We start from the raw sequence: 26,062 nt of genomic DNA on the forward strand, positions 1-26,062 counted from the left end.
TGCTAAGTTTTTAGGCTTGTAAAGGATGATAACATAGTTTTTGGTTTTGCCTTATTCTGTTATTAAGTTTTCATATTCTCATTTGTAAGAGTAAAAGAAATAAAATGAGAGTAGTCAAAACACTTTGATGGCCACCCATACATCTCTCCACCAAAATTTACTCATTTCTTTCATCACCACAAAATCAACAAATCCCAAATAATGCTAATCACACTATAAATACACACTTAAATTGTCATCAAACAAAACCAAATTAATAAAAAATTATAAATCAATCAACATTTACTTGATATAATCATGTCGAACTTGCAACAGTCCTACAACGCTGGACAGACCAAGGGCCAAGCTCAGGTCTCTTTCTCTTTTCTTGTTTTGTAGTTATAATATGATTGGACTTTTTAGTTTTGTTATCAACAAATTACTAAATGTAATAGATTTGGTTTTTGCAGGAGAAGGCTGAGCAATGGACAGAATCTGCAAAGGAAACTGCACAAAGTGCCCGCGACAAGACTGCTAACGCGGCGCAGTCCACCAAAGAATCTGCCCAACATGGCCAACAACAAGCCTCTGGTTTCATCCAACAAGTAAGTATAATTAACTATGGTTTGACCATTGCTTATTATGTGTATTTAAGAATGCATTAGTAAGATTATAAAACTGTGTCTAATCGATATATTAATGTTTATGGGGACAGACTGGAGAGTCAGTGAAGAACATGGCTCAGGGTGCTGTTGATGGTGTCAAGAACACTCTTGGCATCAATGATAAGAAATAATAAGTCAAAAGAACTATTCATATCATAAATTTTACCTATTTGGAGTTTATTAAAACATTTGAAAACTCCTTTTTGTCTTTAAAATTGATTTTGTAATAAAGTTATGATTTTGTACCTTTGTGTTTTGAAGATGTTGTCAAGAGATCTGAAAAGTAATAAAATGGTGTAGGATCTGCCCATATGATATATGCAATTGCAAATATGCAAATCCGACTTTATTCTGTCTTTATTCGTAGTGCCACAACAGAAGTTTTTATTTTGACAAAAAGAGAAAACAAAATCTTAAAACCAACCCTGCAAATAGCCTAATGATCAGTCACATAGTAACATGATCTAGAAGCTACAAATAAATAAACGTACAAATTCCCTCATGAACATACTACATAACTCCCTCTTAGATCATTCCACTTACTCATCAGTCACACATCCATCTGAAGCCGATTGCACATTCTTGATGTACTGTTGTTTTAGAATATCATATACCATTCGTTAGAAACTAATCGAACAGATGTCAAAGAGACATAGATACATCCAAGTAAATGAAGTCATATAGTACCTTGTATAGGACTCCGCGGTTAACCTTGTATGCAGGAGCAGTCCATTTCTTTCTACGCTCATTCATTTCTTCGGGTGAGACTTGTGTGTCTATTCTCTTCTTTCCTATGTCAATGGTGATTATGTCTCCGTTCTTTATCAAACCGATTGGACCTCCCTCCTGCAGATATAAATAGTAAGCACACCCGAAGAATTGCTTTAAACATTATTATCTTCACATTCTCAAATCACATGGATTATCTTCATTTTAGTATTTGAAATCAAAACTGCACAAGAGCCACCATAAACAATAACAGCATGCCTTTACCATTGTTCCTTTTTGCTAAAGCTATATATGACTATGACCCAATAGCAATATTTCCGTACACAAGAAATATATACAGGAAGAGGGACATGGATCTATCAAATTTATCTTTTAAGTACAAAATCTGGGATTCTACCATAAGTCAAATTTATCTTACAAGTGCCAGTGGACAGAGAGAGAAAGGAAGAGAGAAAAACCTGAGCTTCAGGGCAAATGTGGCCAACAACAAAACCGTGTGACCCACCAGAGAACCTACCATCAGTCAGTAATGCACATTCCTGCAGCATCGAATAGCAACATATCGTCTTTTTAATAGAAGTGTGTTTTCAGATGTGGATAAAGTAGATTAAACGAATCAGGTCACTACCATAAGCATGCATTGCTCAACTAGTCAGAGACCATAGCAAAGGGAAAAAACGAGTTCTTTAACTTAGAACATAATAAATGATCAGACTAAGTAAAATGTCTTACTAACCCAGTCATACTGGTCATACCTTTCCAAGACCGGCACCCATTATTGCACTTGTCGGTGTCAACATTTCAGGCATACCTGGACCTCCTTTAGGCCCCTCTCCTCTGATAACAACCACTGTCCCCTGAAACACATAGATTTCAGCATAAAAAGAAATAACAAGCATTTGAGACGAACTTCATATCAGAATGGAAATTACCTTAAAGCTCATTGGGTCTGCTGATATAGCAGCCAGCATAGATTCCTCTCCTTCAAATACAAGCGCAGGACCTAAAATAAAAAGTTAAAATTATATAAGCACTAAAATCGAGAAGCGTTAGCTATATATGGAGTGTAGAGGATGCATTAGAGTAAATCAACTTTACCAGAGAAATATAAGCCCTCTTTGCCGGTAATTTTTGCTACAGAACCATCTGGTGCAAGGTCTCCTCTCAAGATTTGTATGTGTCCTGTCTCCTTGATTGGATTTGACACAGGTCTAATTATCTCCTGGAAAATATATCATAATTGATTAGAAAACTGTATAGCTAACATCCATCATAAATAAGAAACAGCCAGTAGATTCTAATGAGATAACTAATAACATTACAAAAAATCGTACCTGCCCTTCTGTTAAGGAGGGAACGTTTTCTAAATTTTGAGCCAAAGTCTGCCCTGTGACTGGTAGGAGATGCAAAAGCATAGTTGTGTAGTCAGTTTTATAAGTAATTCACATCAACTGAAAATGCTCAGTGAGTTTATAAAATGTTTGAACATCATTACCTGTCATACAATCCCCATCCATAAATCCATGCTCTAATAGATAGCGAAGAACAGCTGGCGTACCACCAATCTGTAGATGAACCACCAAAACTTTAAAAAATGATCAATAGAAAACACAGAAGTAGTAAGCAAAATGATTTTGCCAAAGCCCTACCTTATGTATATCCTCCATAACATATTTCCCACTGGGTTTAAGATCTGCTAGGAACGGAACGGCATCACTGACCTTCTGAAAATCGTCAAGGGTCAACTCCAAACCAACAGACCTGAAATCATTTCAATTCATTAATTCTGTCCATTGCTTTCAATGGTAATAATAAGCAAAACATATCAATCTATCACCTTGCAATAGCAATTAGATGCAAGACAGCATTTGTCGAACCCCCAAGGGCCATGACAGTAACCATTGCGTTACGAAGGGATTTTGGAGTGATAATGTCCCGTGGTTTTAAGTCCATCTTTAGCAATTCTAAAAGATATCTACCGGCTAAACGGCACTCGTCCAATTTCAATGGGTCTTCAGCGGGTATCGAAGAGCTTCAAAAGAGAATAAGCAAATATATGAATCTTTCGAATAAGGATCCTGGAAATAACTTTCAGTTAAGCATAAATCTCTGAAAACGTTTGAAGTTGATTTTATAAATGTGGCCTTCAAGACTGAAAGCCTCACCTGTAAGGAAGGGACATTCCCATGGCTTCGATTGCGGAAGCCATTGTGTTAGCGGTGTACATGCCACCACAGGCTCCGGCTCCAGGACATGAATGATGGAGGACAGTCTTCCTCTGTTCATCACTTATGGAGCCACTAACAAATTCTCCATAACTCTGAAATACAAGATGGGAAAACATAATGAATCCCACAAGTACTAGAGCGATTTGACACCATAGTCACCAAGATCTTTGTAACTTAATCCCAAAATTGAAAAACTCAATGAAGTCTCACTAATAAACATTAGAATTTAGAAAGAAGGAGTAGTATATTATACTATTATAACCAAGCTCATAGTAATAGAAGAAAATATACCTGGAACGCAGATACTATGTCATATGTCTTTTCTTGAAAGTGGCCAGGCTGCAATAATATCAAAGCAAAGTCAATAGCTATCAAACTAGTCACAAGGGTTTAGGGTTTAAGGAACTGTCTTCTCTTCAATTTGATAAGTAAGAATACCTTAATAGTTCCACCATAAACCATAATGCCTGGTCTGTTAAGCCTCCCCATAGCCATAATAGTTCCAGGCATCTAACAAAAGCAACAAAACAACAACAGAGGAAATCAATCACACAACCATGGAGATAAAAGAAACATCATTTCCACAACACAAAGAAGGATGATTCAAAGCTCACATTTTTATCACAACCAGGAATAGATATGTTGCCATCATACCATTGAGCACTCATCACAGTCTCAATACTGTCAGCAATCAAATCCCTAGATTGCAAACTAAAACACATCCCTCTCGTTCCCATTGAGATAGCATCACTCACACCAATCGTATTAAACCTAAACCCAACCATCCCTGCATTTTCAACTCCTTCTTTCACAGCCTCAGACAACTTCAGCAAATGCATATTGCAGGTGTTCCCTTCGTACCACACCGACGAGATACCAACTTGGGGTTTCAGCAAATCGTCGTCTGATAAACCCACGCCGTGAAGAATCGCTTGAGACCCTCCTTGCGATTTGGGTTCAGTGATCCTCGAGCTGTACTTGTTGAGCTTATTGGAGTCAGTGGAAGGTGGGGAAGGATCAGCTGTTACGGATTGAACGGAGCAGGAGAAGGTTGAAGGGCGGTTGCGAGAGTTGACATTGTGGGAAGGGACGAGAGGTTTACAGGGGAAGAGAGTGGCGCGTGGGGAAAAGATGGTGGCTTGCATGACGGCGCGTGGAGGAAATGGTCAAAGAGATTGCTTTGGCGGCGCAGTGCGTGTGGAGGAGACACTTCAAAAAGTGAAAACTTCGAGAGTGAGATGGAGAATGAAGAGATATCAATTGGTCAGGTCTCTGAATTCAGATATATACATCTAATTTACAAACGCTGTCGTTTAATACATTTTGAAGAATGTTTGGTTTAACTCGCCGGTTTGGTTAAACCGAACCGGAAATTGGATATTTCTAATTAGAACAAGAAGTGTTGCTAAAATGAAATTGGTGTTTTAGTTTCTAACTAATTAATTAGATTTGGAGTAAGTATCTTACTAAAACAAAAGAAAACAAAAATGATATTATACATTTTTTTTTTTTGGTAAGATGATATTATACATTTTTTTTTATGGGACATGTGCTTTTTGAACTCATTGTGATATGATTTTTACTATATTCCCAAATATAAAAATTTGGAAAACAACCAAAAGATAAAATAAACATTGTATGGATCAAGATTCTCTGACGAGCAGTGATATGACTGTTGCAGAAGACTAATTTGACTATTATGTACATTCGACACATTTGGTTTTCAATATCAGATGATTCATGGATGCTAACGATCCTGTCTTCTTCTTCTTTATGCTTCCAAGAATCCTTAAACTCTGTCTCAATAAGTCAATCTCTCTTTCTTTCTCATACTTTTGTCTATCCATCAAACTTATTTTTTCGTTTAGTGTCTCAATTGTCTCTTCTTTAACTCTTACTTCACTTCTCAGTTCTTCAACTGTCTTTGCTTCTGTTTCTTCTTCTTCTTGTTCCTCAAGCTTCATTTGCATGATTGCTTCTCCTACAAACAATAATCCACATTAGAGATTCATATACTATACTTTTTCTCATATAGAGTTGAAAAGAGTTCAGAGTTTCTTCTTTTATACCAGAGGAAGAAGTAGTGTGGATGATGAGATGATCAAGCTCATTCTTGATAGCTAAATAGAGTTGTTTCCATTTCTCAACGGCTTCATCTCTCACTGCTCTCTCTACACACATCTCCTCAACTACCCATTTCCAGTACTCTCTTTCCTCTGTTGTTGTTGTCTTTGCTTCCTCTCTCTCTTCAAGCTTCTTCCTTAGTCTCCTCACTTCATCTCTCAGCTTCTTCCTCTCTTTCCTCCACTCTCTCTCCGCTTCTTTAAGCTGAGCAAACAACAACTTCTCTCTCTCTTCTCTCTCTTTAATCATGGCTCTTCTTCCTCTGCTTTTCTCTTTTGATGCCTCCTTCATAGTACTTCTCATACTTCTTCTTCTCACTTGCTTGCTTGTGCATCCACCCATGTCTCTTCTTCTTTCGTTTTCTTCTTATGACATGCGATAAGAATACTTTAATGAAAGAGACTCTCACTCTCTTTTCTCTATGTTATTTATGATGTAGAGAGGCTCTCTCCTTCATTCAATGAAGAGTGATCATTATTGTGAATGAGGAAGCTCCCACTAGTACTACTCTTACCCTTTATATATGGCCCTTCTATAAAAGAGCATCTCAAAACAGTAATATCTCTAGCTTTGTTTTTTCACTCACTCACTCACTCACATGTGTAACACACTACAGTTAAAAAAAGTGAAATCAAGATTGGTGTTGGAAGGGAATAAATTAAGAGGCAAGAGATGGGAGATGTCAGAAGGGAAGGTGGAGAAATTGTATTAGAAGATTAGGTTTTAAGGACATGGAAAACTACAAGACTATATTCTCATCCATTACCACCATTAATGGTGTGGGCTTTCATTGTTTTTTCACATGGTCCATCCATCCAACTATTTGGACCCATCCCTCTCTCTATGACTCTATAAGACTATTAATCAACTCTATACTTAATATACTAATCAGTTTCACAGAGTCACAGGTCTCTCCAAGAAAGAGATAACAATATGGTGGGTAGATGTCACATTAGGGAGATGAATAGAGAGACCTGTTTTTGAGTGGCTCAAGGGTCAAATTAATCATATGGAGGAAGAGACAAAAAAAAATATATAAGACTGTTGTCTAATCACAAATCTTATTCATACTGAATAGTTTATGTTTCTTTTTTTAGGATTTACAGCCACATAATCAATTGAAAAAGATTAGATTTGGCCCCATGATTTTTGTTTGCGAGAATGAGAATTTAGTAATATGTGTCTTGGCTGGTTTAAGCTGTAACTTCACGTGAACTTCCCTATTAATCCGGCTCCTCTGTCCTTAATCATTTCTCTCTTTTAATCTAATCTTTGCCATTTCTTAGAAGATTCATAAATCATTACTTAGTGTTTTGTCTCCCTAAATTAGTCCTTTACATCTTTTGGTAAAGAAGAAGGAACTGAGGAAAAAAAAAGATAAAACAGTAGCTTCTTCAGTTTTAGTGTTAACTTAGTTTACTTTTAGTGACACAGTAAATGTAATTTGTAACATTCATAGTATTATGGTATAAAAGAGATGATATTTATTAAAGAGTACAGTAAAACCTCTATAAATTAATACTCTATAAATTAATAAACATTTAATAAATTTTGATGGTCCAAAGTCGGGCCAATGTAAAAATTGACCAAATTCGATAACATAATAAGATAATAACTTTTTTGAAATCCCCATGTAAAATATAGTCCCAATAATATCATAAATTAATAATCACTATATACACACACATATATTTATATATAAGTAGATATATTAATGTATGTTTCTAATTTTTTGTAAAAATAAATTTTCTCCTAGAGTTCACCTCCATAAATAATTTTGTCTTAGTATATTTTTAAAAAATAATCTTGTAATATATACCATCACAAGTCATAAAAATAATCAAATTTTTTTTATGTTTTCAGTTTTTAAATATGCATAATATTCATTTTTACATATAGGATGTGAAGATATAACAATTGAGGTTATTAAGATACATTTGAATTTATGTATATCATTTGTAAGTGAATTTATCTATAATTTTGAACTTTGTAGTCAAATTTCTTTTTAAAAAAATATATAATATTCATTTTCAAACTACTAGCTAATTTATAATATCTAAAAGATTAGTCTTATTTTTGTAAAATTGTGTCCATCCATATCTTTAAAAAATTTCAAAATTAAAAATACCACTATAAATTAATAATTATTAATTTACACTATAAATTAATATCACTATAAATTAATAAAATATCTTGGTCCCAACATTATTAATCTATAGAGGTTTTACTGTATGTACATCTTTTAGCTTAATAGTAGTAATGCCTCAACCTGACCAGAAAAAAACCAGAGCTGTGGCCGTAGTACATTTCATTTTACTAAGACAATACATACATAAAACTCAAACAAGCCTAAAACATATTTTCGGCATCATCATTTCCGTTGTAGTCGTATACAAACATAAACCATCGAACCATGCCACTCTCTAGTGAGTGAGAGCAACAGCAGCTTCTTGAACCAGCGGCTGAGTGACATGCACAAAATGTTGAGCTTCACGCTCAACTTCTTCCCAACACCTATGAGAGTCTCTTCCTTCGCCCATTTTCTTTACAAACGCTACAAATTTCCCCCAGTTATTTGCCTGAAACAACTCTGGGTTCATCCTTAGGTAGGTAAATGCACACATCTCTTGGTTTTTTCCCTCGCTGTTCTGATCAAAGCTCAGCGCTGAGGCTTTGAGGATCTGCTCGTGTGCGTAGTCATCGTACCTAGGCAATGCGTTTTCACCAGCTAGAGGCACATCTGCGGCAAGGGTGGCTAGAGCTACTTGGTTCACTAGCTTCTCTGGTGCACAAAGCGCGTCTTGAGGCTGTTCGTGGTCCCTCATCTCGATACATGTGAAGTTGAATATGGCGTTGTGTCTGGCTAACATTTGGGCGATTGGGAGGTACCCATCTCTGAACCTTGTGTTGTAGTATCCCGCTGTGAGCTCAGGCGCGTGAGAGCGTGTCCCGTAGTGCCAGTGGATTCCAGCGATTTTGACTGATATTTTGACCCCCGTGCTTTCGAATATTGATTTGGCTGATGAAAGAATCCGCTCACCATGATCCAGTAGCATCTGAGAGTACCATGAGAGGAAGAACTCTCCGTACTCTGTGTTCCAACCACCATCTTCCTTTTTGAAGAACTGAGTGTCTTCTGGCCAGTTATTGTAGTGACCAGCATCAGTTGGACCAGTACTGCCCCATTCTGGCTTCCCATAAGCCTCAGCTGCTGCTTTCAAGCTACCTAGAGAGTACTGCATCAATCAAACCAAGAAAAACAATTTAGTAATACATTTTTTTGAACAATGATTCTGAGGCTATTTATGAGTGATTTGTGGAAATTATACCTTATCATAGCACTGGAAGGCTCCAATCCCTGGGAACTTCCATGTCCCTTCTTGCTCGGGGTACGAAGGATAACGCAGCTCTCCTGCAGGTCCCATTCCAACTTGGATTTCCTGAAAAGAATAAATTCAATCCAAACTCAGACTTCTAACACAAAGTAGTATTGAAATAGAGAGTCAAAGAGGCATGTTCTAAAATGAATCACGATGGATAAGTCAGAGAAGCTAAAACATACCACAATGGTGTCTCCAAGAAGATGTTTGAAGTTGTCTCTGAAAGCACGCATGAAATCGCCATAGCATTGAACGGGCGTTCTACCTTTCAGAACCGGGAGTGTATCAGCGCCGAGTGATATATACTCATGGTTCCTTCTTCCCCACTGATCAGTGTATGCAAGTTCTGGGTCCTTGTCAACCTCTTCAATAACCCACTGAGGCAGAGGAATACTGGAGAAGAAAAAGATTTCACAATTATAACGCAAATTCTCATTAGTTAATAATATACGAAACAGACTTCTACACTCTTATATGAAGTAACTCTATATTGAAAAAAAAAAAATAATAAGTCACTGGTCCATTTAAACTAAACGTCTTGACCATAGAATCCATTTTTTGTAATCAATCTTGAAAGAGACGTAAGACGGATGAGGGGAAAGAAAAAACAAAAGAGACCCTAAAGGAGTACAGAGTTTTGTAAGGAGGAAACAACAGAGAAAAAGACCAACAAGTTGTTTAATTTGAGACTCCCACGTAACAGAGAAAAGGATGTGGCTCTTAAACTCTTGAATCTATCACTTTCTTCTTGAATATTGTATCATCACGTGTCACAGCAATTCCCGTACACGTTACTCCATCAATCAATTAAAAAAATGAACATTTTTCTGCCTACTCAAACTCTAATTAACCACAATCATCAAAAACTTTCAATCTTCAAATCCTACTTCTGATCATTCCAATTCTAAAACCTCCTCAAGACTCTCTCTAATCAAACTAAACATTCACATAGTCTATGTTATATCGAACCTGCCTAGCCTAAAATTCCAATTTTTAAGTATCACAAAATGCTTAAACAATACACAAACAAAGAGATTGAAGCATAGAGAAACACGTACGTTACAGAGTCACCAACGTTACCACCACACTGATGAAACGACATAACAGCTTGAACCTTAAGTCCAAGCCTCTTAGCCATCTCAAGCAACTCATTATAACCTCCCCAATTATAAGTTCCAGGAGACTCCTTCTCAACCAAACCCCACCAAACATCAATCATAATCCCTTCAACACCAGCACTCTTCAACGCCTGCAAACTAGCTTTCATCGCCTTCCTCCGATTCACCGTATTCCCCATCGTAACACTATCAAGCGGCATCATAACAAACACAGGAACACCTCCTCCTTCTCTCTTCTCCACTATCCCTCCTTCTTTATAAGTTCTCTGTTCCTCCACAGTCTCAACTCCGCTCTCCACCGCGTAAGCTTGACACGCCACCGACAGATCCGCACGCGTCGCCCCCAAAACAGGACTCCTCGGCGGCGATGGATCTGTCCCGTGAGACTTATAGTTTATATTAATCGGTTTCGACATCATCATCCTCGCCGACGGTGGTGAAACTGATAACGACGAATCCGTCATTTCACCGGATTTGATCGGAGTTCCGGCGAGTACTCCGAGCTGATGCGACAAATTAAGCGCCATTTTTTTCTCTATCGAACTTTCCCGAGAAAACGAATCGTTTGAATTTGAATATTTCTTCTTTACAGAATTCAAAATCGAGTTTTTGTTGTTGTATGTGTGACGGAGGAGATCTGAGACGATGAAGAAATGGGGAAGATATTTATAGAGAGAAGAAGCATAAAGAGGATAAGATTATAATAATGTTTTTTATTTAATTAGAATACGTGATCGTGTGACACGTGTATAAACGTATGATGTGGATAAAGATACGGTTGAGATCTTTTTAGAGTCAGAATTGGACGGTGAGGTTAGATGTGCGCGTGAACTTTCTAGCAGACGCGCTTTTAACCTCATATTATTTTTTGTGGTTACCAAAAAAAATAAAGATTTTAAATATTTTTGATAGAAATTGTAATGAAATTAAATATTTTGTAATCACGAGTTTATTAGGTGAAGAGGATAGTGATGGTGTTGGATGGGTTCTATAACGTTCTCTTTCATGAAACGTATATGTTTTTTTTTTCTTTTTCATATTGGTTATTTTTGTAGATATGTATATATATATATATATATATATGGAAATAACAAATATGAATACGTTATTAAGGTTTTAAAATGAGCCAAAATGCTTTACGTAATGAAATGGAAATAATACGTACATTACAACTTTGAGTAAAAATTAAGATATCCATAGTTTAATAGTTATAAAACATCACTTGCACGAAATAGATGCATGCTTAGTGAAGCTTAATTAGTAGAGATATATCATCTAATCATTTTGATATTTTACTCGATCCATATGGTCACGCATGTACGTATGACAATGTGATAATGCAAGCAAGCAAGGTTCGGCAAATTGTGTTTACGTCCTTACATTTCAGTATATGACCACCTGAACAATATAATCATCAATTTATAGATGTACGTATACTACAACACAAAAACATAGTTTAGGTTTTTGGATTTGTCATGAGTCATGACTAGTGTCGATTTCTAGTTTTTTTTGTGTGTCGACAGTAAAATCGTTTTTACAACGTGCTACGTAAAAGCATTTTTATTGCTAGTATCTTAAGGGGTAAGATCCCTTAAGATTTATAAAGAAAAATTATATTTTTCCAAAATTCAATATATCACGAGTAGTTATATAAAGATTTTTCTTTGCAAATCTTAGGAGATCTTACCCCTAAGATTCTATCAATGAAGATGGTCTAACGGTTGTGTACAATTAATCACTTGTCAAACACAGTCCTGTTTCTTGTAGAAGCTAAATCTTGAGACTCTCAAACGTATACGCTAACACATATATGATTTATTGATGCATATAATAAATCATCTTATATATAATCCGAAATCTCCCCTTTCATAATCTTTGAAACTGTGTAGAACTTTGACATGAAGTCTCACATGTACAGTCCACCTTCATGTTTTGGCACACATACTATATGATATTTTGATGAAATTTTCCATGTGCCAATTGCACCAGCTTCGTGTTTCCTGATTAGTTGTTTAAGAAGGTAAAAACGTATTAAGCTTGAAAAGGGTACACTAGAGTTCCTAATGAAAATGAGAAATTCTTAAAAACGATTGGCTAAATTAAACCAACATCTTTGTTATCATTCAGTTCCATCATCACTTAAATAGTTCATTTAGTGAATTTACTAACGATGGTTCGATTGGAAAACTCTATAGATGATGCATTTTTCAAATTTACGATTCAACCATGTGAAAACGAAATGAATCTAATATCTTAATCTAGAAGGAACAACTGAGTACTCTTAGCACAATTTATAAGACGACCAATCAACAAAAACATGCCTTAATCTAAAAGAAATACACAGTACTACTAATTATAACTCAACGAATATTAACTCTAATAGAACATGATATATAAAAATATACGCATGCATTTGTTACATAATGCTAATGGTATTAGTAGAATATTAACTTCTTTAATTTATTTTTGCTTTGAAAACAATCTTTTTAGTGTTTTGATTTTTCTTGTTTACAAAAACATTGATATTTTCTCTTTTGTGAACATTTTGATATCAAGTCAATAATGTAATATATTATATTCTTACATAAGAAAAGAAGAAAAAATGTCGACCACAAAATAGCATGCACGTACAAACAAAACAAATTGTTGAATCAGTGGTGGAGAAAGATAAACAAATATTGAAGTTTCTTCCATAAGCTTAACACGTGCCATGAACCATGGTGATGTGGAGTCGCAAGTTCCCACCTCTCTGGGATTATATTTTTCCCTGACTTTTATAAACCAAAACCACACGGCTGAGATTGAACCGATTCGTTACTCGTCAAATCTTGTTTAGGACAAAACCTGTCTAGTGTCTACCAGATTGGAGATTACATAGATTTCTGACAAGGACTAGAACTTTCTTCGTGAAAAAGAATTCAAGTTTGTTAAGTATGAATCAATCTTTCTATTCATGAAAGATCAAATGCTTCAGTTTAGCTGTTATAGTTTATAAAATCATCTACAAATGATGTACTAGTACTTGTGTGACATGATTTTCAAAATCACATGAAAGAGTTGCAATCCAACTTTGACAACTGCAGCATCCATCAAAAAATCTCATCCTCTCTAGCTGGCATGGTTCCTCACCGTTCGTGATATATTATTGAATCCATTTGATGTACAAAGACTACTTTATATCCAACTTTTTTCAATGGTGGTGGAATAAACCACGTATATTCTAATACAATCAGTACTATAAAAATATCTATAAATAACAAATATTACATTATCATGCATAGACGACATATTTATAGATAATTTTTGAGAATTCAATTGCATGTTTGATCAATCCATTAGTGAATTAGAGAGCATCGCAGGAGAACCTAGTGATAGTGGTCTAGTGAATTGCTTATGATTATTATTTACAAAAATTTAAACTAATGTAGAAAAAAAGAAAGAATTGGATTAGTATAAAATGAAAAACAAATCGTAGAAATAATTGGAAAATCATTATATTTGATACAATCGGTTATTATAAAAATTCTATAAATAAAACATATTATCGTATTTGAATAAAACCACGTCTATCCGCTAATCTTCTTTTTTTTTGTCATCAGTCTATCCGCTAATCATAGACATATTTATATTTATAGATAAATTTGCGGATGGACGTGGTTTTATGTATTTCTATTCTTCTATGTACATCACAAACTTATAAAAACCTCATCAAAATTCATCATATTTGATAATTAATTCAAATCCTGTTTTAGAACCTTTAATCGCGTTTGTATTTGCGATTAGAGAATCCCAATTTGACCCATTGACCTGATAACCTAACCATGTTAATGAACTAATAAAGGGACGTCGAAATTTACGATAAAAAACAAAAAAAAACTAAAGAGTAACAGACTAACGATAAAACAGAGGCAAAACTGCTCTCCATTGTAATGCAAAGAAGAAATAAATCATTAAGTAAAATAATATATCAGTTCATTTACGTTAATCGATATTATTGTCTACAAGGAAATGAATAGAATACCATAATCTATAAGGAACAACAAAGTACAAGCAAACAATTAATCTAGATTATAGACTAATCAACAAAAAAATATGCGTTAATATAAAAAAAAATACATAATAGCACTCCAAAAATTAAATGAATATTAACTCTAAAAGTATTTACGTCACGAAAGTAGAGGATGAATCCAGTTAAACACTTATTAGATATAACCCTTATTTCACTAGAAAGTTGTATAACCTATTAACCTCCCAATGTTCCTTATTTTTGTGATCGATCAAATTGATCTTGTTTTCTTACTTAAATAACAAATGCTAGACTCAACCGTGCACCAATATCTCTTGTTTATTAAAAGAGAAGTTTATTTTGAATATAGAGCAGATCAAAATTAAAAATTAACCCGAAATTAAATATTTAGATATTTCAAAATCGGATATTTAATTGTGTTTGGATATAGATCGAATACTTTTATAGCGTATTATATTATTTTCATATCAATTTTTGGTCGATGGTACATACAAAGTCTTATTAACAATTTACACTATTTGAATATTGATTAAATCAAATTCAATACGAATAAGTTTTATCGGTAAACTATATTATGTACTAAACTATGTAAGTTAGGAGTAGTTTTAGTTTGTTAAACTCATAATTATATAGTAAAGCCAGTTTTGAATAATATTTTTCTAAATGCAATCCAATTCGCGTTAGTCTGTCAAAACATATATTGTGAGTATGTAATTTTATATATGCAAATGTTGTACAATGTTTACGTATATTCCTAATTCTACTACCAATATTGTTAGATTAACTTATATATCAATACTATTATATAAAAATAAGTTAATGAGTTTATGACCAACTAACAAAGGTTGAGAAATTACATTAAAAACAATTGATATAATCACAAAAATATAAATTAAATTAAACAATCTTTAGATACTACATTTGAATTATTCAGCTTTGGTTCACTTTCCTTTGTTTGGTTTGTGTTTTGCCTTACCGTCTCACTTTCTCTCCTTTCAGAAAATTCTTGATCCAGTCACTGCTTAGTCAAGGAAACGACCACATCAACAAAGTCTTGGTTGAAAACATGGTTTGCCGGTTCACACAGATGTCCTTCAACATCAACTCTTAAGAGTATCGGATCCAGAGCAATTTCAGCGATCTTTCCCCTGAAACCGAAGAAATCCCCCATGATTAAGCGACGAGAAGAGAAAATTTCGACTGAGAGAACTCTTAAGAGTATGAGAACTATGTCACAGGGAAAGCGAGCGTTAAAAGGAGAATGTTTCAGGGGAAGAAGAACTTAACGCACAAGTTACTGTTATTATATATATACAGTGTGATGAACACCGACGTTGATCTGCGCGGGAAATGTCTAACATCGCTTGATGACCGTTTGATGAAGGTCAATGGACGGTTGAGGAAGCAAGACGTTTCATGATCCGTGGCAAATGCTTGGATCACTTAATCACCGTTCGATGATGAGTGATCGACGGTTGAGGGAGTGAGATGAAGTTGGTTCTCTAAAATTTGTCGATGAACTCCGACGCCGATCCGCGAGACGCCTAGATCGCCGTTGGATTAAGATTAATCGAAGGTTCTGATCTGGAGTTCGACCATCGGATTGCTTTAATTTGCTGTTGAGAGAGCGAGAGGTTTCGTCGAAGCAAATGTGTTTTGAAGGATTTTGAAACAGACAAGTATCGACGGAGAGAGAGAGCAACTCCGTCGCTCTGTTTATTTTGTTTGTAAAAGAAATCTCGTTTCCTTTTTCCTTTCACAATAATCTTTTATTCTTATTTTATTATAGGCTAATATAAATAAAAGCCCTACAACTTCGATTTTACAAAGTATAAGCCCACCATGAGCCCAAAAGTTTGATTATCTAAATATCCGGAATTAGAAATTTATTCTCTGTTACATATATCGAATCAATGGTTCGATGTAATAGATTCAGGAATTTTTGGTTAAATATGCGTGATTTACTGAATAAACTTTATAAAGTGATTTATAACCCCTACAAAAAGGCATACAATTAATAATTTTGAGTTTTTAAAAGGCATTTATTAAGTTTTTTTTAATAATTTTGAGTTCTTACAATTAATAATAGGGTCGGAAGGAATTGCCCATGATAGATTATCTTTGTAACAATTCTCATAATTTGCAATAATTAATAAATCTAAAAACGATAAAAAGGCATTCCCTTTATTTTATATATTTTCTAATTTCTCTAAAATGTAACAAAAGTGAATTATTTATTTACATAATATATATTGGAATTTGGAAATAATAATATGATAACGGAAAGAAAAATGTTCGATTTATTTGTCATCATTTTCATAAGAATATTGGTCATCATTTTCTAAATAATTTTGAATACTGTACAACCCTAATTTGAATTCTATTCTTAAAAAATACTCATTTTTAATAAAAAAAATTACAATCGTTTATAACTTTATATGTTAAATGAAAATCCTGTACAGATCTTATATTTGAAACAATATATAAACTTAGTCAATAATTACTTGCTTAGTTCTACGTAGAGGATGAAACATGTATGGGTTTGTAATATAAACCAGCATTTTGAAAGGAATTAATACAGTATTCAAATTTATACATAAACTAATCATGAAAGGAATTGATAGTCTTTGTATACTAAACTAACCAAACACTAGCTTTCCCAACACATCGTGCAATATTTGGATCGGTTTCGACAGATCTAAGATTTGATGATCCCATATAATAATTCTAACCACATCTTCATCAAGACATCAACACAACACATATCAGAGACAACAACAAAAATATAAGAACAATCAAAACGAGAGAGTGAGAATATATCTAGCAATCAATACAATATACTTAGATATAACTGAGTGACAAGGGTTTTTATCAATATAGTCTCTAGGGATATATAAGAAGTTACGGTCAAACAAGAAAAACCCTAAAGGAGAACATAAAGATGAGAAAATAATAACACAAATCAATTGATATCAGAATCGTCAAAATCATCCTCAAAGCTGTTGAAAAACTTTGTGTCTTGAAGACCCCAAGGGAGGGGTTTGAGATCCATGGGCATGGGCCCGTAGTTGTCATCATCATCATCGACGTCCATGGGCATAGCTATCGAGGAACTTGCATATTCCATCTCAGCCAAAAAGTCACGGGTCGTCATCTGCGGCCTCATCATCGGCGGCCTCATCATCTCGCGTCGCCAAGCTCTATCCATTGCTTCGCTTCGTTTGCGTGAGAGAGAAAGATTTGTGTGTTTTAGTTTTATTTTTAGGGTTAGGGTACTATTATAAAGGCCCGGTAGGAGAGGGGATTGGGCCATCTGTTGAATTTTTTTTATATTGCTAAATTGCCTAAATATTTGTATTTTAATTTAAGGATTATACCAAAATTATATAGATACCAAATCTATACAAAAATATAAAGTATGAAATTTTACATATTCCTTACCAATGAAGAATTGATAAATTACTATAAAGTATATCAAATTGAAGAAATATATTGATTGTCATTCACTTTAGAGATATATACAAAATATATACTTTTAAGACATTAATTAACTAAAGATATATTTTCAGATAAAAAGATTTTTGAAAATTAATAAAAGATTATCTTCACATATGTCATTATTATTGCAAATAAGGCTTTATTTTGTAACAATGATATTTTGAGAATTTTCTATATTGATAAAAATCTATTCAATTATTAATTTATTTTCACATATATTTGATAAGAAGCATAATTTTTGTTTGGCTAAAATATTGAATTAGTCAAAGAAAAAAAAACTTGTTTACATCTCTTTTGGAGTAATTTTACTTTTTATCCTTTTGTAAAACATAGATAATTTTGGAGTAATTTTACTTTTTTATAAAAGAGCCATTGAAAGAGAGGAGGAGAAAGATGGATCCCTTGACAGATGATCTATGGGTTAATATACTTGCGAGGTTACCGATTAAGAGCATCAGGTCTTCCCAATTGGTTTGCAAGCAATGGAAATCAATAGTTGATTCTCCTTATTTCCGACAGCGTTTCCTGTCTCACCATCAGGATTGGTTCAAGAATTTATAGCTCACCACGGATGCTCATAAGCTGATCAATGATCAGAGCCCTAGCTAGCTTACACCGATATATTTGATTTATCTCTCACCTTAACTTATGTTCTTCTTAGGGTTTTTTCTCGTTTGACCTTAACTAGAGACTATATATTGTCTTTTTGTTTTGCTTTTGCTGTTTTGTAGCAATCATATATATCTTTGCTGGTACCATGCCTTGATTTGTGAGTTTTTTTAGATATATAGTGTATCTAGTATATTTTATAAATGCATTGATATATCATAGCATAGAACATATGTCTTCATCGGCAACTTTTGAAGATGATAAAGTTAAGACATGTACATGCAACATATACCATAATCATATGATTTTCCACAAACGTTTTTAAACAGAGAAAACAAACATTAGCGAGACAAGTATTGCCACAATTCGGAATAATGGAATGAAACAAAAAAGGATACACGTAACACAAACATAGATCACTCAAAACTCAACACAAAAAGAAAAAAAAATATCCAAACAAGATAAGTATTTTCAAAAGCAAAACCCAACAATACTTGAGGGATATTAGAGTTATAAAAAAAAGCTTTAAAATCAAACAGCTGGAGATCCAGGTACTCTAGGAAGCTGAATGGAGTCGTCATCATTATCATGGTAAATATAAGCAAAACCACCGTGACGTGCTATATCCATTCCTTGCATCTCATCAGTCTCTGAGATCCTAAGCAAATCGAGCTTTTTAAGGATAAAGAAGAGTGTTCCCATTGTGGCACTAACCCATCCAACAATCACAATGATTTGAACTAATTGTGCTGCCAATAGCTTCCCTCCTCCACCCATAAATAGCCCGTAGTGCCTTCCCTGGTTCGCTCCGTAAACCTCATTTACATACTTCTCCCTTGCAAAGAGTCCTACGAATATCAAACCCCAAGCACCACACCCTCCATGTAACTGTGCAGCCTCTAACGGATCATCGAATTTTAGGAGCTCAGCGAGCTTGTTGCACCCAATAAGGACGAGTGAAGCAACAAAGCCACAAACTATCGCTGCCCATGGGTCTACTACGGAGCAACCTGCGGTTATGGCCGCAAACCCACCGAGTAACCCGTTGCAAACGTCGGTTACATTCCAATGACCTGATATGAGACGTTTCCCAAAGAGTGTGGTTAGAGCTGCGGTGCATCCCGAGAGTGTAGTTGTAACTGCGGTGCGGCCAATGCCGCTCCATTGGCCATAGTTGGAACCAGAATGGTAAGGAATGAGTATCTTGGTAAAGGAACCAGGGTTGAACCCATACCAACCAAACCAGAGAAGGAAGGTCCCTAAGACCACGAGTGAGGCAGAGTGGCCGCGGAGAGCAATAGCATGACCACCATCAGGGAACCGACCAATCCTAGGGCCTTCGATAAGGGCACCCCATAATCCTGCAATACCACCAACCATGTGAACAACACCTGACCCGGCAAAGTCTATGGCACCAGTGCCAAACAAACGGTCAGCGGAACGGAAGGGACTAGCCCATCCATCCGGAGACCAAAACCAGTGAGACACGACCGGGTAAACAAACCCGGTCAAAAAAGAAGAATAGATCAAGTAGGCCACGAACTTAGTCCTCTCCGCAATGGAACCGCTTGTGATTCCCGCAGCCGCGATTGCAAACGCCCATTGGTAGAGGAAAAAGGAGTAATCCGAGGTGAGAGTCGGAAAGTCTTTGAGACCAAAGTTGTGTCTTCCAATGAATCCATCAGACGATTCCCCAAAGGCAAAAGCATAACCAAAGAGATAATAGAAGAGTCCACCGGCTGCAGCATCAAGGACATTGGTGAGCATGATGTTCATCGTATTCTTGGCTCTAACAGAGCCGGCACAGAGCATAGCGAAGCCGAGCTGCATCGCAAAGACGAGATAGGCAGAGAAGAGGAGGTACGTGTTGTCTATAGCGTAGGCTGCATCGGTAAACTTGTTGTTCACGGTACCCAATTGGCCACAAATATAGTCAGCTGCGGCCGTGGCATTAGGGCCAAGAAGGGCAGAGAGATCAGCCGCAGAGCAAGTTAAAGCTCCCGACATGTTGAGAGACCTGAGATCGAAAGAGAGACACGAACAAGAAAGATTGTGTCTTGTGTATCTATAAAAAGATTAAGAGGAGGAGTTGAGGGATGACTTTTGATTCTGGCTTGACCAATCAAGCAGGAGAGATTATTAATTATTTTAATTTAGTTAGAGATCGAATCTTACAAAACTACTTGATATATACGAGAATCTTATACGGTTTTGGTGATATTTAGTGATTGGCATGTAAACCTATACATTGATTGAATCAAACTCCAAATATGTTTATATATCCTTTTTTTTAATTATAGTATGTGATGATTTATTTTATTTTATTTTTAAAATTTTTTTTGGTAAAGATGAATTTATGTATTTATTATTTAATAAATTGATAGGAATATTTAGAATCATAAAGATGATTTTCTAGTTGTATTTAAGATTTGTTTTTTTTTTTTTAGGGTTTTTGGTAACAAACTCAATAATTTTCTGTAAACAAAGAAAAACGATTTCGATTCTTTGATCACACTTCATTTAGAAACCAAGCAAGTCAATTAATGGAATCAAATTTACTCAAAACATGAATGACATTAGAATATTGCAAAAGGTATTAAGAAAACATATATGATGATGTGTTCAAGTGTATAAGCATACGTTAGCAAAAACATTGACCAAGGAATCTACATCTAAGAAGATTCCCTTATAAAAGAGTTGGTCGTCGTTTCCGACTCACACTGTCACACCTCACACGAAAGGGAAGCTCATTCGTGCTTTGTCTTTAGAAGTAAAAGAAAACCCAATAAAAGATAATATACTTGTATATTTATAACTTTGTAAAAACAAATCAAACATTTGTATAAAGATTATACGGATACTAAAACATTAAAAAGACAAAAAAAAAAATACAAATATTATTGTGAAACGAAAACCAACATATATACATTATCAAGTAAACTGAAAAAATCCGAAATTCAGCATTGTTTATAGGAAAAGACTTAATTAGGAACTTAGGATGATCTTGTGAAGTAATAATAGAATTGCTGACGTAACCGCAAATGATAATAACATGGATTAGCGGCAACCACGTAATTATTAGTAGATATAATTGCACTTACGCCCTTAAATTCAGCAAATCGATGACGTTTTAGTGTAATGCCATTGGTAAACCTTATGATCGAATAAGAATAGTTATAGATAATATAATAACAATTAGAAGTAGTGTTCTGACTATATATGCCTATATGCAAAGTTGCAAACTCGATCACTTATAGGCTGTGATTGGCACACTTTGTGTAAACTACTATGAAAACAGAAGCTATACGATTTTGAATACACTATAATAAGATTTGAATCTCATGAAAATAGACAAATGCAAACTTTTAAAATCAATTTGTCGACGAACGATAAATTATGCACATATTAAAATAGCAACAGTAGCTTTTAAAAAAGCGTACAAAATAACATGACATCATGGATTACCACATAACACAAATTAATTATTTAGTAATACGCAGTTAATTACTGACTTATTATAGTGCATACTACTATATTTTAATTTAGGTCAACTGACAATTTAAACTTATATTAACTAAAACTGTTTACTAAATACGAAAAGCCATTGCGGCATCTCTAGCTATCATAATGCATATCAAACATAAAAAAAAAATACTATATACGTTATTGAAATTATTACTTATTATTTTATATATTATGTAGTAGTGATTGGTGTGTTTAAATTACAACCAAAAAGCATCATAAGAAAAAATATATACTGTATATAGAAAGATTATAGATAATCATGATTTTTGCATTAACATGTTTGCCAACAAAAATATAACTCAATATAATGGTTTACTTGCATTGCTAGGGGATCTTGAACCACTGAAATAAATAGATACCGCAGCTACCGTATAGTTTTTATTAATTTTAATTGACAGTCTCTATTTAAAATACTCCTTCAAAATTTGTTATCACGGTTTCGAAGCTCAGCATACAGAACATACATTTTTGTTTGTGTGTTTATAATATTACGGCAATAATATTTTAAAGGTTCGTACTTGTGTTTAATAATGGTTTCTTACAACGAGTCACTTAAATGTAATCAAAACTGTTAAACAGTGTTAATGAATGTTTCGCATGTCCTGTCTTTGTTTGGCTGACATATGCAAGATACTTTGACAAGATACTGCAATTATTAAAAACAGTTTGACAACTAATTTTTTTTATGTGGAAGGTAAAATCCAAAAAGAGCTAGTGGAATCAGACCGTAATTACATGATTCAGAATCATTTCAAGGTCTCTAAAACGAATATAAAATAAAGGATACTTGATTTGTGTATGTTTTAAATTAAATATTCCTTTAGGACGTCTGAATCTATATTAGTATTTTTATTATTTGTAAGTTGTAACGAGTAATAGCAACAATTGTTAGGAAATTAAATGCCCATTAGGCTTAATTCTAAACAAGTGACGACTTAGACATGTAATAATTCTCATATTATTTTGTCAACCTATTGGTAGTTTAATTTGGTTGGTAAAAATAACATCCAAAAAGAACATAGTTTAATTCTAAGCAAGTGTACCTAAACGTGACTAACTTAACAAAATGTTGAAAAAAATCGTTCACGTTACATATTGGATCTCACTTGGACTAACTTTATATTTGATAGAGAGTTTATTTTTTCTTACTGTTGCACTTAAGTTTGAACAGAGGCTAATTAAGAGAGCATAGTGTACTTACTGGAATCCTAATCACTAACATCCTCACAAATATAAGTATAATGAATAATATGTCTTCCTAACTCTTATAAACAACCAAATTTAGAAATTTTTTATTTTTTTCTCGAACAATGGAAAGTTCCATTGATTTATAAGAAAATATCACTAGAATATTCCAAACTGGAATAATCTACTTTGGAAGAATGATCAAAGTTGCTCTCGAAAGTGAAACTTTTGTTTAGTCTAATATAAAGCCGTTGAGGAAAAAATAAACCTAAGCAAAGCTGTATGTATATGCATAATGCAACAACATATAGCTACTAGTTTATAAGATATAGCATAAGTATTAGTCAAAGAATGCTGAATGCAAAAATCAAATTGAAAAAAAATGGAATGAAAACAAGACACATAAACACAGAAAGATCATATATAGATCACTCGAAACAAAACAAAACTATATATTCAAGATTTATATTTCATCAGAAAGCAAAATACACAACATGCAACAATACTTACCAATAGTAGATTACAAAAGGCTTAAAAATCAAACGCGAGGAGGAGTAGCTGAACGAGGGAAAGGAGATCCATGGTCTACTCTATGAGACTCGTCTTCATTGTCATGGTATATATAAGCAAAGCCACCATGACGCGTCATATCCATTCCTTGCATCTCATCCTTCTCCGAGATCCTAAGCAGATTGAGCTTTTTAAGGATGAAAAAGAGTGTTCCCATGGTGGCACTAACCCATCCTATGACCACAAGAATCTGCACCAGCTGTGCTCCCAGCAGCTTCCCACCTCCGCCCATGAATAGTCCGTACGGCCTTCCCGGGGTGGCGCCATAAACCTCGTTTAGATACTTCTCTTTAGCAAACAATCCTACAAATATCAAACCCCACGCGCCACACCCTCCATGTAGTTGGGCTGCCTCGAGGGGATCGTCATATTGTAGGAGCTCCGCGAGCTTGTTGCATCCTATAAGGACTAGAGAAGCCATGAAGCCGCAGACGATAGCTGCCCATGGTTCTACCACGGAGCAGCCTGCGGTTATGGCCGCAAACCCACCGAGTAAGCCGTTGCAAACATCGGTTACGTTCCAATGGCCTGATAGGAGACGTTTTCCAAAGAGTGTGGTTAGAGCTGCGGTGCATCCCGAGAGTGTGGTTGTAACCGCTGTGCGGCCTATTCCGCTCCATTGGCCGTAGTTGGAACCGGACTCATATGGAATGAGTATCTTGGTGAAGGAACCGGGGTTGAAACCATACCAACCGAACCATAGGAGGAAGGTTCCTAAGACTACAAGCGACGCGGAGTGGCCACGCAGAGCAATAGCACGTCCGCCTTTCTCGAACCGACCACGACGAGGACCTTCGATTAAAGCACCCCACAAACCTGCTACGCCACCAACCATGTGAACAACACCTGAGCCAGCAAAATCGATTGCTCCGGTACTAAACAAACGATCATCTGCTGGACGGAAGGGACTAGCCCATCCGTCCGGGGACCAGAACCAGTGAGAGACAACCGGATAAACAAATCCGGTTAAGAAAGATGAGTATATCAAGTAAGCCACAAACTGAGTCCTCTCCGCGATCGAACCACTTGTGATTCCAGCGGCCGCGATTGCGAACGCCCATTGGTAGAGAAAGAAAGAGTAGTCAGCTGTGAGAGTTGGGAAGTCTCTAAGAGCAAAGTTGTGTCTTCCGATGAATCCTTCCGAGGATCCTCCAAAGGCAAAGGCATAACCAAAAAGATAGTAAAAGAGTCCTCCGGCTGCAGCGTCAAGAACATTGGTAAGCATGATGTTCATGGTATTCTTGGCTCTAACAGAGCCAGCACAGAGCATAGCAAAGCCAAGCTGCATCGCAAAGACGAGATAGGCAGAGAAGAGGAGGTAAGTGTTGTCTATAGCGAAGGCTGCATCGGTAAACTTGTTGTTTACGGTACCCAACTGGCCGCAGATATAGTCAGCTGCGGCCGTGGCGTTGGGGCCGAGTAGGGCGGAGAGATCCGCCGCAGAGCAAGTTATAGCTCCCGACATGTTGAGAGATGTATGAGTCAAGAGAGAAAGAGAGAGACATGGAGAAGAAAGGCCGTCTCCTTGTGTGTCTCTTAAAAGGAGGAAGAGGGAGGTTAGGGTTGACTTTTGATTCCGGCTGGACCAATTAAATTTGTTGTATTTAAGTGTAGTATTAATTATTTAAATAGTTATGTGAGGTAATAACAACATTAATTATTGAATTACGATCCTAATGATCATAATTCATATACAGTTTTGGTGATTAAGTGATTGGCATGTAATCATGTGATTATAAAATTGCAAAGGAGTATATAATTTTATTACTAATGATATTATTAAAAGTCATGACAAAGGATTAAATCATACAATAATTCTCGAGATCAACCGTACCACATGTTTCTCTGACCATACTTCATCTAAAAACCAAGTTATATATATGTAATCAATTATAACCAAAGATAATTAGTTGACGTTAAAATGTTGCTTTAAGGAGATACGTATGGTCTGTCCAAGTGTAGTATATACGTTTGTAAAATATCGACCCAAAGAAGGAGCTAGTCTCCATCTTGCTTAATAGAAATTATAGAACTATAAAAGGCAAGTAGATTCTCGTAAACATCGAGTGGTAGATATAGTTTGATGCTATATTAGAGATTTAGAGTCATACATTGACTCACATGGAAGTATATTCTCGTACATATCGAGTGGTAGATAGAGTTTGATGCTATTAGAGTCATACACTGACTCACATGCATGGAAATGGAAACTCATTCTTGCTGCCCTTTAAAGAAATGTTTTACATTTAACATTTAACATTACATATATATGTTCCAGCAATAGCAAACCGATCAGTTCATTAGGTCAAGCAAGATTCAGCAATCTTTATACGATCTTGCTTATGATAATCTTGTAAAGTATTAAAAAAGTTTAAAACCGATAATAACATGGGGTTAGCGGGAACCACGTTTGAGTTGTTGAAAA

At 35.2% G+C, this 26,062-nt stretch overlaps 6 protein-coding genes across 6 annotated transcripts; 1 reads left to right on the forward strand and 5 right to left on the reverse strand.

The window, feature by feature from the left end:
• The first annotated feature begins 258 nt into the window (after positions 1 to 258).
• Positions 259 to 852, forward strand: LOC17892558 (late embryogenesis abundant protein 1). The gene is made up of 3 exons (XM_006299103.2): positions 259 to 351; positions 450 to 584; positions 695 to 852. Exons 1-3 carry the CDS (start codon positions 298 to 300, stop codon positions 773 to 775), a joined length of 270 nt encoding a protein of 89 aa, XP_006299165.1. The 5' UTR covers positions 259 to 297; the 3' UTR covers positions 776 to 852.
• Positions 853 to 975: 123 nt separating this feature from the next.
• Positions 976 to 4,851, reverse strand: LOC17891932 (dihydroxy-acid dehydratase, chloroplastic). The gene is made up of 14 exons (XM_006297185.2): positions 4,216 to 4,851; positions 4,040 to 4,111; positions 3,893 to 3,940; positions 3,539 to 3,693; positions 3,211 to 3,405; positions 3,023 to 3,134; positions 2,869 to 2,938; positions 2,708 to 2,766; positions 2,472 to 2,595; positions 2,306 to 2,376; positions 2,129 to 2,230; positions 1,832 to 1,912; positions 1,332 to 1,490; positions 976 to 1,234 (listed from the first exon to the last, which is right to left on the reverse strand). The coding sequence occupies exons 1-14, from the start codon at positions 4,744 to 4,746 to the stop codon at positions 1,184 to 1,186; spliced, it is 1,830 nt and encodes a 609-aa protein (XP_006297247.1). The 5' UTR covers positions 4,747 to 4,851; the 3' UTR covers positions 976 to 1,183.
• A 369-nt stretch (positions 4,852 to 5,220) lies between these two features.
• On the reverse strand, positions 5,221 to 6,395 carry LOC111831636 (troponin T, skeletal muscle). Its single transcript, XM_023786608.1, has 2 exons — positions 5,671 to 6,395; positions 5,221 to 5,582 (listed from the first exon to the last, which is right to left on the reverse strand). The coding sequence occupies exons 1-2, from the start codon at positions 6,065 to 6,067 to the stop codon at positions 5,299 to 5,301; spliced, it is 681 nt and encodes a 226-aa protein (XP_023642376.1). The 5' UTR covers positions 6,068 to 6,395; the 3' UTR covers positions 5,221 to 5,298.
• Positions 6,396 to 7,939: 1,544 nt separating this feature from the next.
• Positions 7,940 to 10,870, reverse strand: LOC17893413 (beta-amylase 1, chloroplastic). Its single transcript, XM_006296633.2, has 4 exons — positions 10,164 to 10,870; positions 9,288 to 9,498; positions 9,055 to 9,165; positions 7,940 to 8,961 (listed from the first exon to the last, which is right to left on the reverse strand). Exons 1-4 carry the CDS (start codon positions 10,748 to 10,750, stop codon positions 8,149 to 8,151), a joined length of 1,722 nt encoding a protein of 573 aa, XP_006296695.1. The 5' UTR covers positions 10,751 to 10,870; the 3' UTR covers positions 7,940 to 8,148.
• Positions 10,871 to 18,888: 8,018 nt separating this feature from the next.
• LOC17891751 (putative ammonium transporter 1 member 5) lies at positions 18,889 to 20,364 on the reverse strand. The gene has a single exon (XM_006296711.1). It carries the CDS (start codon positions 20,362 to 20,364, stop codon positions 18,889 to 18,891), a length of 1,476 nt encoding a protein of 491 aa, XP_006296773.1.
• Positions 20,365 to 23,472: 3,108 nt separating this feature from the next.
• On the reverse strand, positions 23,473 to 25,106 carry LOC17893675 (ammonium transporter 1 member 3). Its single transcript, XM_006296740.2, has one exon. It carries the CDS (start codon positions 25,100 to 25,102, stop codon positions 23,606 to 23,608), a length of 1,497 nt encoding a protein of 498 aa, XP_006296802.1. The 5' UTR covers positions 25,103 to 25,106; the 3' UTR covers positions 23,473 to 23,605.
• Between the last annotated feature and the right edge of the window lie 956 nt (positions 25,107 to 26,062).

Source organism: Capsella rubella, unplaced genomic scaffold (assembly GCF_000375325.1).
Source record: "Capsella rubella cultivar Monte Gargano unplaced genomic scaffold, Caprub1_0 scaffold_3, whole genome shotgun sequence".
In the NCBI taxonomy this organism is placed as follows: Eukaryota; Viridiplantae; Streptophyta; class Magnoliopsida; order Brassicales; family Brassicaceae; genus Capsella; species Capsella rubella.